This window comes from Sinocyclocheilus rhinocerous, unplaced genomic scaffold (assembly GCF_001515625.1).
Source record: "Sinocyclocheilus rhinocerous isolate Xijiao unplaced genomic scaffold, SAMN03320098_v1.1 scaffold1001, whole genome shotgun sequence".
NCBI classification, from domain to species: domain Eukaryota; kingdom Metazoa; phylum Chordata; class Actinopteri; order Cypriniformes; family Cyprinidae; genus Sinocyclocheilus; species Sinocyclocheilus rhinocerous.
Window position 1 is genome coordinate 326,749 of NW_015666593.1, and position 15,869 is coordinate 342,617.

The 15,869-nt window shown below is 38.3% G+C and overlaps 3 protein-coding genes across 5 annotated transcripts in view; 2 read left to right on the top strand and 1 right to left on the bottom strand.

Annotated features, from left to right (window-relative positions):
* atr (ATR checkpoint kinase) overlaps positions 1-5,253 on the bottom strand; it is a 31,665-nt gene extending 26,412 nt beyond the window's left edge. The window contains exons 1-9 of the mRNA XM_016544371.1: positions 5,078-5,253; positions 4,880-4,971; positions 3,374-3,526; positions 2,416-3,287; positions 1,482-1,663; positions 1,228-1,395; positions 974-1,158; positions 380-532; positions 46-244 (exon numbers count right to left, since the gene is read on the bottom strand). Of these exons, the coding sequence (XP_016399857.1) occupies positions 46-244; positions 380-532; positions 974-1,158; positions 1,228-1,395; positions 1,482-1,663; positions 2,416-3,287; positions 3,374-3,526; positions 4,880-4,971; positions 5,078-5,133 (2,060 nt within the window). The 5' untranslated portion in view covers positions 5,134-5,253. The remainder of the gene's footprint in view (positions 1-45; positions 245-379; positions 533-973; positions 1,159-1,227; positions 1,396-1,481; positions 1,664-2,415; positions 3,288-3,373; positions 3,527-4,879; positions 4,972-5,077) is intronic.
* Positions 5,254-5,374: 121 nt separating this feature from the next.
* On the top strand, positions 5,375-10,930 carry LOC107732936 (probable flap endonuclease 1 homolog). The gene is made up of 11 exons (XM_016544374.1): positions 5,375-5,535; positions 5,792-5,867; positions 5,998-6,100; positions 6,512-6,566; positions 7,584-7,645; positions 7,747-7,883; positions 8,787-8,847; positions 9,708-9,839; positions 10,177-10,322; positions 10,461-10,602; positions 10,683-10,930. Exons 1-11 carry the CDS (start codon positions 5,454-5,456, stop codon positions 10,737-10,739), a joined length of 1,053 nt encoding a protein of 350 aa, XP_016399860.1. The 5' UTR covers positions 5,375-5,453; the 3' UTR covers positions 10,740-10,930.
* A 1,499-nt stretch (positions 10,931-12,429) lies between these two features.
* LOC107732949 (arf-GAP domain and FG repeat-containing protein 1-like) overlaps positions 12,430-15,869 on the top strand; it is a 16,172-nt gene continuing 12,732 nt past the window's right edge. For all 3 annotated transcript variants that reach the window (XR_001638922.1, XM_016544418.1, XM_016544419.1), the window contains exons 1-3: positions 12,430-12,738; positions 15,023-15,116; positions 15,221-15,336. Coding sequence is in view for 2 of the 3 variants with exons in the window: in XM_016544418.1 (XP_016399904.1) it covers positions 12,572-12,738; positions 15,023-15,116; positions 15,221-15,336 (377 nt within the window). In the remaining variant the exon portion in view is untranslated. The remainder of the gene's footprint in view (positions 12,739-15,022; positions 15,117-15,220; positions 15,337-15,869) is intronic.

Below are 15,869 nucleotides of genomic sequence, written 5' to 3' on the forward strand. Positions count from 1 at the left end.
TTTTTTTTTTTTTTCCTCAGAGTGTGTGACTGTTAGATGACGTACAGAAGGACCTCGTGGATGAGGCTATAGGATTTGACTCCTAGATTGTGCAGCAGAAGGGGGAAGCCTCTGACAGCACTGGCCCGCTCAGATTCACTGTTACTTTGCAGGGCCCAGCGGTAAACCGACGACCGCCAGTCACTGCACACACTCTTCGACAGCAGGGCAAGTAGAAACACACAGTGCGCTTGAGTTTGTGCAGCTACAAGAAAACGTACAAAACAACAAACATTGAAATGTACTGTAAGTGAACTGTAAAATAAATTAAACTTATTGAGGAACAACACTGAAATAAACAGTAATCCATTAACATTATGAGACACTATAAGATACTTACAGTAGACAGGAGCAAGTTTCTGGGAGAGTGCGATCAGACTTGCAGGAAAAGAGGTCATCTGATAAACCGCTTGTGAAGAATGCTCAAGCACCCATGGGATTGAGAGCAGAGCACAAATATTCCTGTAAAAACCTGTGTCACCATGACTATTAGCTGTAAACATACAACACAAATCAAATTAATTCAAATGAACTGATATCATGCCGTTAAATACATCTACGGGCTGCTCATGAGTGAAAATTCAGAAAAATTCTGCAATATCTCAACAAATCAGCAAAAATAAAGTTAAATATAATCTTTAGCAAATCTCAAAATAAATATCCATTTATGTGTATTATAAAGTTGTGGTGCCTAAATTCACCTGTGATATAAAAGTTTAGTTTTTTGTGATTTATTATTATAAGAAAAACTGTTTTATATCGGCCATTTAAGGGTTATTGGCTATAACTTGAAAATAATTATCAGCTTTTCGGTTTTGGCCAAAATTGTAATATTAGTGCATCCTGAAAAAATAACCAGGATGCATTTATATAAAATGGTCCTTTAAGCCTAACATAGATATTAATAAGGATCTTGCAAAAAAAATACACTCACTGTTAAGGTAGAGGACAGCATCAAGTATCCTGATGGTACCCTCCACCAGAGGCTCCAGCTCTTCTTCATTAGAGGTGTTTGCCATCACAGAGCGGCAGCTCTCGACTACCTGAGCCAAAACCCGAGGCTTTAACCAAATGAGCTGAGCCGCATCTGAAGCCTCTGATGTCATCTCTCCTCTGCCACTGAAGATGTATTTAAGAATGAGAACAAATAACCATGCAACACAACAAAGGTCTTTAATAAAGCCGTACCTCTGTGATCCACTTAGACAGTGCTTTGAGCAAAGTGCAGTCAGATGGAAGATGAGCGCCAGTCCCTGCACGGTGCTCACCGTGTGGTCCCTCATCTGGGTCAGTAACTCATCCAGTCGGCTCTCTACAGCTGCCCACACCTCACTTCTGCTCTTCATGTCCACCTGCCTGATTCAGGACAAGATGAATACACATGGTAAGATGCAAGACTGAAGGAATGTCTATTTGGAGAGTGGGTACGGAGAATTGCATACATTGGCTGAGTTTTTTCCCCACTCCTTAGCTGGGTTGGAAGAGAGAGGTTTGGGCGTTTGGCTGGAACCTCCTCTTCATACATACTAGGATCAGCAAGGTCAGAAACACCGGCCTGCATATCCTGCACTGCAGCAATAGCTTCTGTCTTGAGGGCAGCGTACAGGTAGCCTTCCACGCTTTGCTAGTTTTCATAAAACAGAAAATATGTTACTTTCTACAATACATCACCACTTTACAACTGAGAGCTAATGTATGGCAAGACTATCAGCAAATAACGATTTAAAGGGATAGTTCACCTAAAAATGAAAATTCTGTCATCATTTACTCACCCTCATTGCAGTCCAAACCCATAACCCAAACCCTTAAATCGTTGTTCATCATCAAAACACAAATAAGGATTTCTGTCCCTTAACTGAATTGAATTTTCTGAGAGATTTCCCTTGATTGAAAGTCCAGCTGACCAAAACTATGAAAAAGTTCATGAAGAGATTGCACAAGAAAAACTTTTGAGTCTTCTTTTGATCAACACACATACATAGAGCTCATCAAATATGGTAAACAGAAGCTCAAGCTTCCTTGCTTGACGCACAAGATCCCATTAGGTGTGTTCTCGTGCCTCAAGCAAGAACGGTTGTGTATCTGTGATTACAGAACCAAATTTTTATATTTACCAAAGTATTACGGGTTTGGAACAACATGAGGGTGAGTAATTGATTACAGAATTTTCCTTTCTGGGTGAACTATCCCTTTAAATATCAGACTTTCCACCAATATATTGTATGATTTAACACTTTGAATACAGCGCAAAGAAACATCATTAATTTTCATTTTATTGAAAAGAGCAGCTTGGACCATTTACTAGACTTAAAAGAAGAGGAAAAAACATCAGTCAGAATTGTCTTTTTTAGATAAACTTTTCCTTTAACCCTTTACCTCCTGCAGGCCCTGTGTTCCAATGGTCTTAATCAGAGATTTGCAAATGGCTGCGACTCTCTCCTTCCGGATCTGCACCGCACACTCATATCCGAGAGGAACAAACTCAAGGACAAAGCAGAAGACTTCACAAAGTGTTGCTTTCACCTCCATTACCTTCAACTGCTCTAGTGCCCCACCAACCACCAGTTTCTCAAGCCTTTCCATCAGCATATTCACATGAACTCTCTCAAACCTGCAGTGAGTGCCTTCCTCGGGCTGGAAAACACATTGGGAGAGCTTCTGGAATTCCGTGCCAAAGACACTGAGCTCTGACTCCTCAAAAGTAGGCAAGGAGTCCAGGAGATGCAAATAAGCAGAGAAAAATGGCTGTGAATGGTCTTCAGGGAAACCTCCCAGAGTCACAATGCGAGTTAAAAGCACCATGGATGCTGCCTTGAGTTTTGGGCTCCCATGAGACAGCATAAGGCAAGTACAGTCCCATATGATGGCCACTTCCCTTGGGAAGAAAAGGCCTTGCAAAATATCTGTCAGCACGGTTAATGAAGTTACTAACAACGCCTGAGCTGAGGCATATGAGGACAGATTAAGGATGGTGGGGGTCAGGTAAACGGCAGAATCTCCAGACCTGACGGAGAAACGTTCCACCACAACTGGCCACTGTGGTGATGGTCTGACCATGAGATTCATATGCACTAGATCTTGCATTAAACATATTAGCTCTGTGGAAAAAAGGCCAAAAAGGACTGAGCCCTTGGCTCTGAAAAGATGAAGCAAGGAACAGATGACTGATGAAATCTTTATGTGAAGATCTTCACATTCTGGGCAAGCAGCAATTCGCAAGAAGCGGTTGATGATCCATTTACTGAAATCTGTGAAGGGAGAATGGAGGCAGACAATCTAAGCTGGATGTATTTGAGCAGAACTTTAGTAGCTAACGTAAACCAAATGAACTTACCAGAGCAGCTGTTCTCTGAGTTTTTGAAGTGATCTGAAAGACACGCTGGGTTTACGAACATTAAAGAAGAGGATTTAATAATGTGCTGCACAAAGTCCAGCAGCATCACACACGCTGGCTCAGAACTGGTCTTCTTACATAACTCCAGAGCAACTGAAATGCGAGAAAGATAAAACGGAGTAAAAATAAACTATATAAGCATGACACTAAACATGGACTAAAAGCAGTCAAATTACACTGGAAAGAGACTCATTTAAATGAGAAGGATGAAGAGAAATTTTCAATAGATTAAAATATTCTATTAATTAGCTTTAAAGGGACAGATCAGGGAAAAAACCTCTCATTTCATCATCTTCATGTTGTTCCAAACCTTTATGACTTCCTTTAGGATGAAGAGAAATTTTCAATAGATTAAAATATTCTATTAATTAGCTTTAAAGGGACAGATCAGGGGGAAAAAACCTCTCATTTCATCATCTTCATGTTGTTCCAAACCTTTATGACTTCCTTTCTTCTGTTGATATTTTGTGAAATGTCACAGTGTTTTTTGTTCCTGTTTTGCTTACCGCCATTTTTCAAAATATCTTCTTTTGTGTTATGCAGAACATCATACAATGATAATAAGTAAATAGAATTTACATTTTTGGGTGAACTTTCTTTTTAATATAACATTGCACCCCAAATTTCATGCTACTATAAACAAAATATTTAAACATTTAAACTATGCATAATGTACTCTACCATCTAGTGTATTGTGTGTGTGTGTGTGTGTTAGCTGTTCAGTGCATAAAACTTAGATCAGCAGCCATTGTAAACAAAGGAAAACACTTATGTGACAAGAACCCAGAACTTCCAACTTAATTTATGTAATATTCAGATTGATACATGTAATATGTTTAATATAATATATATTTTTCAGCATATAATCTGTTCTAAAGTCTTTTGTGTTATGCAGAACATCATACAATGATAACAAGTAAATAGAATTTACTTTCTTTTTAATATAACATTGCACCCCAAATTTCATGCTACTATAAACAAAATATTTAAACATTTAAACTATGCATAATGTACTCTACCATCTAGTGTATTGTGTGTGTGTGTGTGTGTTAGCTGTTCAGTGCATAAAACTTAGATCAGCAGCCATTGTAAACAAAGGAAAACACTTATGTGACAAGAACCCAGAACTTCCAACTTAATTTATGTAATATTCAGATTGATACATGTAATATGTTTAATATAATATATATTTTTCAGCATATAATCTGTTCTAAAGGATTTCACGTTAGCATTTTGCTTGTACTGTGCACACAGGTGATTGTTCCGTGACTATGTAGTTTTATGTGAAGTCAACCACCACCTAACTAAATTGTATTTATTTAGCATGTTTGAAACAGCATGAGGGTCAGTTAATGATGACAGAATTTGAGATGTTCTGCTAAAAAGACGTAAAAAACACAAACATCCTCAAAAAAAACCTCAAAGATACAATGCATTGTTTCTTACCGACGTCAACATCTGTCAGTATCCTGTCAATGAACTGACACAGTATCTGGCGAGGTTTCTGCACAGCCTGCTTGTACTCAACCGAACTAGCACTGGAAAAGACGTAAGAGGCCTTATCTTTAAATGTTTATGTTGAGGACGCTTTTTACGAGAATTTAACAAGAGAACATAATCGTTCTTAGCAGCCATTGTTGTTACCTGGCTAGTTCTTGCAATGCAGGAATCATTGCTGACATCTCTAGTCCTCGCTCCATCTTTGCTTTGTAAATGAGCGTTTACTATATACAACAAAAAATTGTTTAGGCCGAGCAGACCTAATAAAACATTTAACCAAGCATTCAGACTCGCAGTCTGTTCATCCTCCGCTTCCACACGAGCATCACTTTCAAAAGTATGTTCGCACTCCGGAGCTTTGTCTACGGCAAGCGAGTCGGGTCAGTTTGTTTGCAGTCGCGAAACGAGTGACGTGAGGTCGTGGTGGCCTATCGGCGCTCTGTTGAAGCTGAAGGCTTATACAGTCTATGGGTGAAGGATAAGAACAACACAGTCCTACAGGCGCGAGTTAAAGTCAAATATGGGGATTACAAAGTTAGCGTATCTAATTCACTTTGACGCGCCAGACTCTATGCGCAACAAAGAGATCGGCGATTATTCTGGTAAGATCAATGCAGTGCTGTTAAAAAAAATGTAACAAAACAGCTAATTGGGCATCAAATTATCTATTAATCCGCACGAAAGAAGAGAAGACAGTAAGAAAAGTCACTGACAGGCGGAAAATGCATCTGGAAAATAACGTTACTCTTCAGAGTTAGATTGTTAGCATTAGTTGTCATCTAACGTTACTCAGAAGTCTTTTTGTTCTTTTTTTTATTTGCATAAAACTGCACTGATTGTCATGTATCTGCGATTTAGGGAAGATTATCGCACTGGATACATCTATTGTGGTGAATCAGTTTCGCTCTGCTCTCCCCAGCCATCTGAAGCTAAGGTCAGTATTATTGAGTCATTGAGTTTGTTAAAAAAAATACATTAAAATCAGTGTCTTTTCTGTTTTGTAAATATTATGATTTTTTAGGTATAGATGTGCTATCTTATCATATGAACGTGTGATGTTGCAGTCCTCTCACAGGCTTGTTTTACCGCACTCTTACTTTCCTGGAGCATGACATCAAGCCTGTCTTTGTGCTTGATGGCAGGCCACCCAATCAAAAGAGAGCTGTGGTGAGATGTGTACTAATACAATTATTTAGTAATTATATTCACTACTGCGCAAAAGTCTTAGGCCGCTAGTATTTTCACCAACAAAAATGGTTTTAAGTCAGTTATTTCTATCTTTTGCTGTAGTGTGTTAGTACGAAATATCAGTTTACATTTCTTTTGCCATTAATTGTAATAATCCAGTGAGATTTTTGTATGCACAAGGAGTCTGACAACAGCCAATGCTCCACACAGAGATCTGATCTCACTATCATCCAGAAATAACTGGCTTAAAACCTTTTTTTTTGTTGTTGTTGTTGTTGTTGGTGGTGGTGAAAATACTAATGGCCTAAGACTTTAGCACAGTACTGTACATATAATAATTATGTAATAATTGTGTATTTAATCATATTTCATATATTTTAATTCCTCTAGCTGGAAAAAAGAGCTCAAAGCACAGGCTGGAACAGCTCACAGAGCTCCAACACAGGTGTGTGGAGTTGTATTGTAAATATGTGGCAAAAAAAAAAACATTGTGAAATATTATTACAATTTAAAATAACCGTTTTCTATTTAATATATTTTAAAATGTAATTTATTTCTTTGAGGGTAAAGCTTAATTTTCAGCAGCCATTACTCAATCGTCAGTGTCACATGATCCTTCAGTAATCATTCTAATAAGCTCATGAAACATGACTTATTATTATCATTTGTGCTGCTTAATATTTTTGTGAAAAGTTATACTTTTTCTTAATGAATCTTATTTCCTCTAAACTTAAAAGGGTTTGTAACAGCTTTATAGGTTGTTGTTGTTGTTGTTGTTGGTGTTGGTGTTGGTGTTGGTGTTGGTGTTGGTGGTGGTGAAAATACTAATGGCCTAAGACTTTAGCACAGTACTGTACATATAATAATTATGTAATAATTGTGTATTTAATCATATTTCATATATTTTAATTCCTCTAGCTGGAAAAAAGAGCTCAAAGCACAGGCTGGAACAGCTCACAGAGCTCCAACACAGGTGTGTGGAGTTGTATTGTAAATATGTGGCAAAAAAAAAACAACATTGTGAAATATTATTACAATTTAAAATAACCGTTTTCTATTTAATATATTTTAAAATGTAATTTATTTCTTTGAGGGTAAAGCTTAATTTTCAGCAGCCATTACTCAATCGTCAGTGTCACATGATCCTTCAGTAATCATTCTAATAAGCTCATGAAACATGACTTATTATTATCATTTGTGCTGCTTAATATTTTTGTGAAAAGTTATACTTTTTCTTAATGAATCTTGAATAGAAAGTTCAAAAGAATAGCGTTTATTTGAAGTAGAAATCTTTTGCAACATTATAAATGTCTTTACTGTCTGTACTGTCATTAAAAGTAGTCTTTTCTTCCAAAATAATATTATAACTGTATCGTATTATTTCACACTGTTTCTGCTAATCATTATTTCTAGTGTGCTTGTGACTATATGACATTTATGTACATGATATTTTGCACTTTAGTGTCCAACTTTAAACAAGACTGCCTGCGTCTCTTACAGCTCATGGGTGTGCCATGCATCAAGGTATTTTAATTTAGTTAGCTTTATAAACATAAATTCTGTCTCATATTAATTTGCGAGGTTCTTGCTTGACTTGTTTTGACTTTCATCGCCGTGAATGTCAGGCTCCAGGTGAAGCAGAGGCGCTGTGTGCCCACCTGGTCAAAAGTGGCACAGTTAATGCTGTAGCCTCAGAGGACATGGACACACTGGCATTTGGAGGGACTGTTCTGCTCCGCCAGCTCAATGCAAAGAGAGACAGGTGAGAAAGTAGTCAAAATCTTCTGATTGTTCTGATTGTAGATTTTGCAGGAGAACATTGAAAAAGATATGCTTTTAAATAAAAATAATATTTGCTAAAACTTTATCTTACAAGCACAGCACACCTAAAAATAGTACATGAAAGATGCATGAAAACAAAAATAAAATAAATGAACAAATATTATTAAAATATTTATAAATTCAAAAATTTAGTCCATCTACTGTCTGGCTGAAAGGATTTGTCCTCACAAGCTCAGTTTTAATAGTGTATTATAAATTATACGTTGTCATAATATTGTTATGTAATAAAATATTTAATATGAATAATTAATATTTTATTAGTGATATTAATATTTGCTATTATGGTTGTTGTTTTTATCATTTCACCTTTTGTTGTAAGCCTTAATTGAGCTCTCTTAATCAGAATCAAATCATGAGCTTTATTCGCCAAACACACAAGAAATTTGTTGTGGTTTCCAGGAGCTCTGAGTGCATACATGCATACATATATACATAAATAACACGAGAGAAAGAAGAACATAGAACATTTAAATAAGTAAATTAAGAAAAGAAAAAATATTAATAATAAATGTAAAAAAAAAATAAAATAAAAAAATAAAGTAACTTACATTAATGATATGACGTTATAATATTTTGCAAACCAAATTATTTGTTACAAATATTATACAAAACATATTACGTAATGCTGAGTTATGTAATATTGAATATATACATTTACAACAAGGCATTAATAGTAATTTCTACACCTTTTTGGAAAGGCATGTTTCTAACATGTTAAATTGACATAGAGATAAAGGACTTCTTTATTAATGACCTTCTGTTGTGTGTATTAAAATACAGAAATATCTATCATGGTTATGTCCTTAAATAATTTCTCTCATAGTGAGGTCACAGAGTACTCCTTACCAAAGCTATTGGAAGCTCTACAGCTGACATATAAACAGGTATTTTCAATGTTTTGCCTTCTTTTCATTGTTTGCTGACCCTTGCTCTTAATTTTTGTAACAAATCTCAGCGCCTGACTGTCAATAGCTGCTAATATACATATCTAAAATATCTTGATGTAATTGGCATTACTTCTGAGTGTAGTAGTTGTAACTTTATTTTGATTTTGAGAAACGTTAGAATTGCATGGTTATTGTTAAAGGAGTCCTATTATGCTCTTTTACAAAGTCTTGATTTTGTTTTGGGGGTGTACTAGAACATGCTCTCATACTAGGTTGTTCGAAAAACGCATTATTTTTCACATAATTTACATTTTTAAAATACCTTTCTCTCCAGCCTGGCACAAACGGCTCGATTAGTTCTGGCTTTGATGAAGGTCCGCCTTCCGACAAGCGCAGTCTGCTCTGATTGGCCAGCTGACCCAGTGCATTGTGATTTCGTCTGATGCACTCACTCAACCAAGCGTTCTAACCACAACCTCGCCCCTCCCCACCCCCCAACCATTCGAATTTCTGTAGGCGGGAATTATTTTTAATGATATTCTAATGGGCCGCTTTGTGATATCACAAAGCCCGGAAACCAACGCTGTAGTTCAAACGAGCCGTTCGTTGTAGTTCTTGAAAAGGGATTTTTTTAAAAACAAAATATCTCCCTTTGGAGTGGACTTTGAGATTTGTAACTTTCTAGATCTTTTTTATGCCCAAACATATACACTACACACTAACTAAAATTCAAAAAGTGAAAAAGCATTATAGGACCCCTTTAAATTAACCCCAAAAAAAATCAAAAGAAAAAGAAGTTTTAATAATAAAAAGAGTGTTTTGATTTGCTTAATTTTCTTCCTGCGTCTCTTTTCTAGTTTGTTGACCTGTGTATCTTGCTGGGCTGTGACTACTGCGATAAGATTGGGGGTCTTGGGCCGAGTCGAGCACTGAAGCTTATTAAACAACATCATACAATAGAGGGTGTGATGGAACATGTCAACAGAAAGGTGCTTGTTCAGAAAGAAATCGTACAAACCAAAGAAATCAAGCACTGCTAAAGTTGGCAATAAACAGGAATTGTGATTGTCTTTTGTTTTCTATTGTGATGAATGTCCGAATGATGTATATCCGAATTTTCCACTTTGATTTCATTGTGACTTTAGAAGGCTCAATAAGGCAACATTCTGATAGTTTTGTCATCACTTATTCACCTTAATGTGCTTTTAAAAAACATATGATTTTCTTTCTTCTGTGGAACACAAAAATAGATGTTCAGAAGAATGTTCTGGTTGCTGTTGTTCATACATCAAAATAAAAGGCGACTTTGGCTGTCAATTCTTCCAGACACACCCAATCCCTCCAAACTGGCAGTACAAGGATGCCCGCAAGCTGTTTTTTGAAACCCCAAAAATCGACGACCCTGTCCTGGCCTGGAGTGAGCCTGATGAAGAGGGCCTGGTGCAGTTCCTGTGCAAAGAGAGGCCTTTGAAGTACATATCTAGTATTTACTAGTATCTGACATAATTTGATCAAGAGTGAAATATTAACTGACATGATTTGGTATTATTAGTTTTTTAGTTGTGCATTTAACCTTTCTTTGGGTGTGTGACCTTATTCAATGTTTTAAGGGAAGAAAGGGTGCGGGGACGCATGAAGAAGTTTCGTGAGTCTCTCTTAAAGAGAAGGAAGCAGAGGGAGGTGGATGAGAAAATGGGCCAAACTCGACCGTCACGTATTGAGGAATTTTTCCGTGCAACACGGAGGAGAAAGGTCAGATATCAATAAAGATGTATTGTAAATCGATTGCTTGCTTGAACATTGTAACAAACAATCTTGTCTTCCTTATCTAGGCTGAGTCTGCAGCTGTGGGAGCATCCAGTGGGAGAAAGCGACCAAAAATGAAATAGTATGGACCATTTTGAATCTTGAATCTTAAACCATTGATCAAACCATCATGTGGACCGAAGAGTCAAAAGTATAATGGCATGGATCTGTTTTAGATGCTTAATTTATTTTGTTCAAATGGCAGCATCATGTAAAACCAGTGCCAAGAAAATATATGTTTTAATGTTTTTGTATCATGTAAAAAACATTTATGTTCGTGAGCCTGTAATAAATTACAGATTACTTCTTTTTATTTCTAAAAAATATACTGTGTTTCATTGTTGCAGTACTATTGTGGTTTGTATTTAAAGGAATAGTTCAGCCAAACTTGAAAATTAGCTGCACATTTCCTCACCCACAGGGCATCCAAGATGTAGATGAGTTTGTTTCCTTACATATTTGGAGAAATTTAGCATTACGTAACTTTAGCATTACATAACATTAGTGGATCCTCTGCAAGTGAATGGGTGCCGTCAGAATGAGAGTTCAAACAGCGGATGAAAGCACCACAATAATCCACAAGTAATCCACGACACTCATTACCATCTTGTGAAGTGAAAAGCTACTTTATAAGTAACGAATCCATCAATAAGGCATTTTAACTTTAAACTATTGCTTCTGGCCAAAATACGAGTCCGTCTCGTATACAAGTCTAATAATAACAACACTTCCTCCAGTAAGAAGGTTGAGGAAATTTTCAGCAAATTTTCATGTTTTGACTGCACTATTTCTTTAATGTGGTTTCACACCTGATGCGTATATAGGGTAGACAGAGTACAGTTGGAACACTTTTTGCCTTTTACATTACCTCACAAAAGCTATTACAAACACAATTTTCATGTGATATTTCTTGTATTTATCAAACTAAGAATTTATGATCAATAATACATATAAATAGTTCATATCTTTTCACAGTTTACAAAGACATTTGTTCCAATTGTACCATTGTTGGGTATGGTCGAAACATCTTTAATGCTCTAAAGTAGCCTAACAAAGTCATTTCACATGTTAATTTGATACCATTCTATGAAATAATTTGATTTCAGCTCTTCATTTTATGTCTGTTCTTCATTATATACGACCGATAATGCTGCTTACTCGCAGAACATTAGAGCTAAATAGCCCACACCGTTCTTCAGTCACTGAACAATTAAGATTTTAAGCATTCAAATTAGAAATTGTTCATCTCTAAAATGCTGAACAACTTTAAATTTGCAAAAATATCGAACAATGAAAAAAACTGTTCATTGTACAACCATAAAAACAACAAATAACATTCACTTAACAGTCACTGAGTGAGTAGGCTAACTCACTCATTCATCAACTTACTCTTGTGGTGTCAGATGCAGTTTGTGCTTTATATTCGTATTTATTTGTATCGATACATCCACAAACTACAAAGTACCAAGGAAGTATCATGTATTTCAGTCATGAAACCAGGCTTTTCTGTTCTCCTATAGTTTAATTGTTATTTAAATTACATTTGAGTAGGCCTATCTTGTAAATAACATGGCAATCATTTAGAACCATATCATTACCATCAGACACTGTACCATCGCTGTAACAATTTCGTGAGAGTCTCAAGTTTCTGATCCTAATTAATTTGAGGAGTTTTCAACTTATTTTGTACCATGTGCCAGTAGAGGCGTTTCTCTCCGGTGCAGTAGGTGGCAGTATTGACATGCACAGCCTTTAGCGATCCACATCAGTCCAGGGAAGAACTGAACGTTTATGGCTATTCCTGGCTGTCCTATGTGGAAAGATTTTACAGCGCTGCCGGGCGTGTTTATGCACTAGATTTACCAATAACTCACAGCTCCACCTGCCCTAGACTCGACAGCTTTATTATTTCGTGATGGCGGCGAGTGCCAAACGAAAACAGGAGGAGAAACACTTGAAGATGCTTCGGGAGATGACCAGCCTGCCTCCCAATAGGAAATGCTTTGATTGCGATCAGCGCGGCCCGACCTACGCCAACATGACAGTGGGCTCGTTTGTGTGCACCACCTGTTCCGGAATACTGTAAGTTTTTAACGAGGCCCCTCATATTCACACAGATGGTGTATGAACTACTTGTTTTTCCCCAAGCGTCTGTACGGGCAGACGCCTAACAACCCCTCCCATCTGAGAGATCATCTGCAGAATGTGTCCCATCTGCCTTTCTATCATCATCATCATCATAACATCAGCGTTCACAAAAATAGCACGAGATTCAGGGCCAGAGCAGCCGAACTTTTCAAATAAGACAGGATCCTATTCAAATAAGACAGTGCGACGTTGGTGCTACTAGTTGTGAGTGTGTTCATAAGGTATTGTATCAACGTGTGACACACTCATGTTTAAACATTACAGCTGCTTATGCGTAGATGATGTTCATAACTGGATGAACTGAAGAAAATATGAGTGCTTTTGAACTTACAGACAATGCCACATGAACATGTCTGAATGAGATTGTGGTGCTGAGTTTGGGGCCCCTGGCAGAGCACATGGGCTCTTAATTCACTGGCCAGTCAGAAGAGCCAACGCCTATATCTCTGACATTTTGGTGCTGAGGTATGACAGGGGACAACATTTACATCCAGGGGGCTTCGGGGCTCCACACAGGGCCTCAATTTAGGTTCCTAAGACAAAAGAGCCACCCTCAGTGTCTTCATGAAATTCTGGTGAGGTGATGAGACAAATAAGATAGGGGCCCCCAGAGGGCTTTGGGGCTCTAATCAAGGCCTCAATTTTGGTTCCTAAGACCCTCAGTGTCAGTGTCTTTTTGGCATTCTGGTACAGGGATATGACTAAATATGACAGCGACCCACAAGGGCCTCCAGAGGGCTTTAGGGCTGCACACGGAGCCTCAATTTACAGTCGTAAGTCAAATAAGTCGCCCCTGATGTAAGTTTATTCATGATATTCTGGCACTGAGACATGACTAAATGGGACAGGGGCCCCCAGAGACCCCAAACAGAGCCTTAGGGGTCTTAATGGTGCTTAAGTACACCGTGTATGAACTACTTGTTTTTCCCCAAGCGTCTGTACGGGCAGACGCCTAACAACCCCTCCCATCTGAGAGATCATCTGCAGAATGTGTCCCAGCTGCCTTTCTATCATCATCATCATCATCATCATAACATCAGCGTTCACAAAAATAGCACGAGATTCAGGGCCAGGGCAGCCGAACTTTTCAAATAAGACAGTGCGACGTTGGTGCTACTAGTTGTGAGTGTGTTCATAAGGTATTGTATCAACGTGTGACACACTCATGTTTAAACATTACAGCTGCTTATGCGTAGATGATGTTCATAACTGGATGAACTGAAGAAAATATGAGTGCTTTTGAACTTACAGACAATGCCACATGAACATGTCTGAATGAGATTGTGGTGCTGAGTTTGGGGCCCCTGGCAGAGCACATGGGCTCTTAATTCACTGGCCAGTCAGAAGAGCCAACGCCTATATCTCTGACATTTTGGTGCTGAGGTATGACAGGGGACAACATTTACATCCAGGGGGCTTCGGGGCTCCACACAGGGCCTCAATTTAGGTTCCTAAGACAAAAGAGCCACCCTCAGTGTCTTCATGAAATTCTGGTGAGGTGATGAGACAAATAAGATAGGGGCCCCCAGAGGGCTTTGGGGCTCTAATCAAGGCCTCAATTTTGGTTCCTAAGACCCTCAGTGTCAGTGTCTTTTTGGCATTCTGGTACAGGGATATGACTAAATATGACAGCGACCCACAAGGGCCTCCAGAGGGCTTTAGGGCTGCACACGGAGCCTCAATTTACAGTCGTAAGTCAAATAAGTCGCCCCTGATGTAAGTTTATTCATGATATTCTGGCACTGAGACATGACTAAATGGGACAGGGGCCCCCAGAGACCCCAAACAGAGCCTTAGGGGTCTTAATGGTGCTTAAGTACACCACTCGAATCAAAAGAGCCCACCCTCATGGTTAATTTATACAGCCTTGGCATGTTGATATATTGTTTGTATGGTGTCCTGGCTGGTTGCTATGGTGTACTTTGCTTCTTGGTGGCTTGTTACACTTTTCAATGCAAGTGTATAGGATTTTTTTTCTCCCATTTTTTTGTAAGGAATAATTTATTTATAATTCAAATGCATTTTACATGTTGTTGTTATTATATAAAGGTATTTATTTGAGGTATCATTTGTGCCTAAATTGCAAAGAGAGTTTGTCTAGAAGAAGAATAAATAAGTACCACTAATGTACGACTGGTACAAGTAGGGCTCTCCAAGTTTAGTATTGTCTCTGCCCTGACCAATCGGTGATGTTTATGTCATTTGATTTGTACCCCAGACGAGGCCTCAACCCTCCACACAGAGTGAAGTCTATCTCCATGACAACTTTCACCCAACAGGAAATCGAGTTCTTACAAAAACACAGCAATGAGGTACTACATGCTTTAAAACAAAGGGCACATTACCATATGCACACATACTGAAGTTCCTTTGAGTAGTCGCTCTCTCTTTTTTCTTTTCTTTTTTTTGTGCTCAGGTCTGCAAACACATCTGGCTGGGGTTGTATGATGACAAGAGCTCCGTGGTCCCAGATTTCCGTGAACCTCAGAAAGTCAAAGAGTTTCTTCAGGAGAAATATGAGAAGAAAAGATGGTAAGGAGTCTTTGGTCAGACCCATTCTCCCTTTTTGCTGTTTGTTTCTGTGTAGCATGTTGTGTTTTGCTTTTTTGACTATGCTCAATTGGTACTAAGGGGCCCAAAGTGTGCCAAGAAAATATCCCCCACACCAATACACCACCACCACCAGCCTGAACCGTTGAGACAAGGCAGGATGGATCCATGCTTTCATGTTCTTTACGCCAAATTCTGACCCTACCATCTGAATGTCGCAGCAGAAATCGAGACTCATCAGACCAGGCAACATTTTTCCAATCTTCTATTGTCCAATTTTGGTGAGCCTGTGCGAATTGTAGCCTCCGTTTCCTGTTCTTAGCTGACAGGAGCGGCACACGGTGTGGTCTTTTGCTGCTGTAGCAGTATCCCACTGGATATTTTCTCTTTTTCGGACCATTCTCTGTAAACCCTAGAGATGGTTGTGCGTGAAAATCCCAGTAGATCAGCAGTTTTTGAAATACTCAGACCAGCCCGTCTGGCACCAACAACCATTCCACGTTCAAAGTCACTTA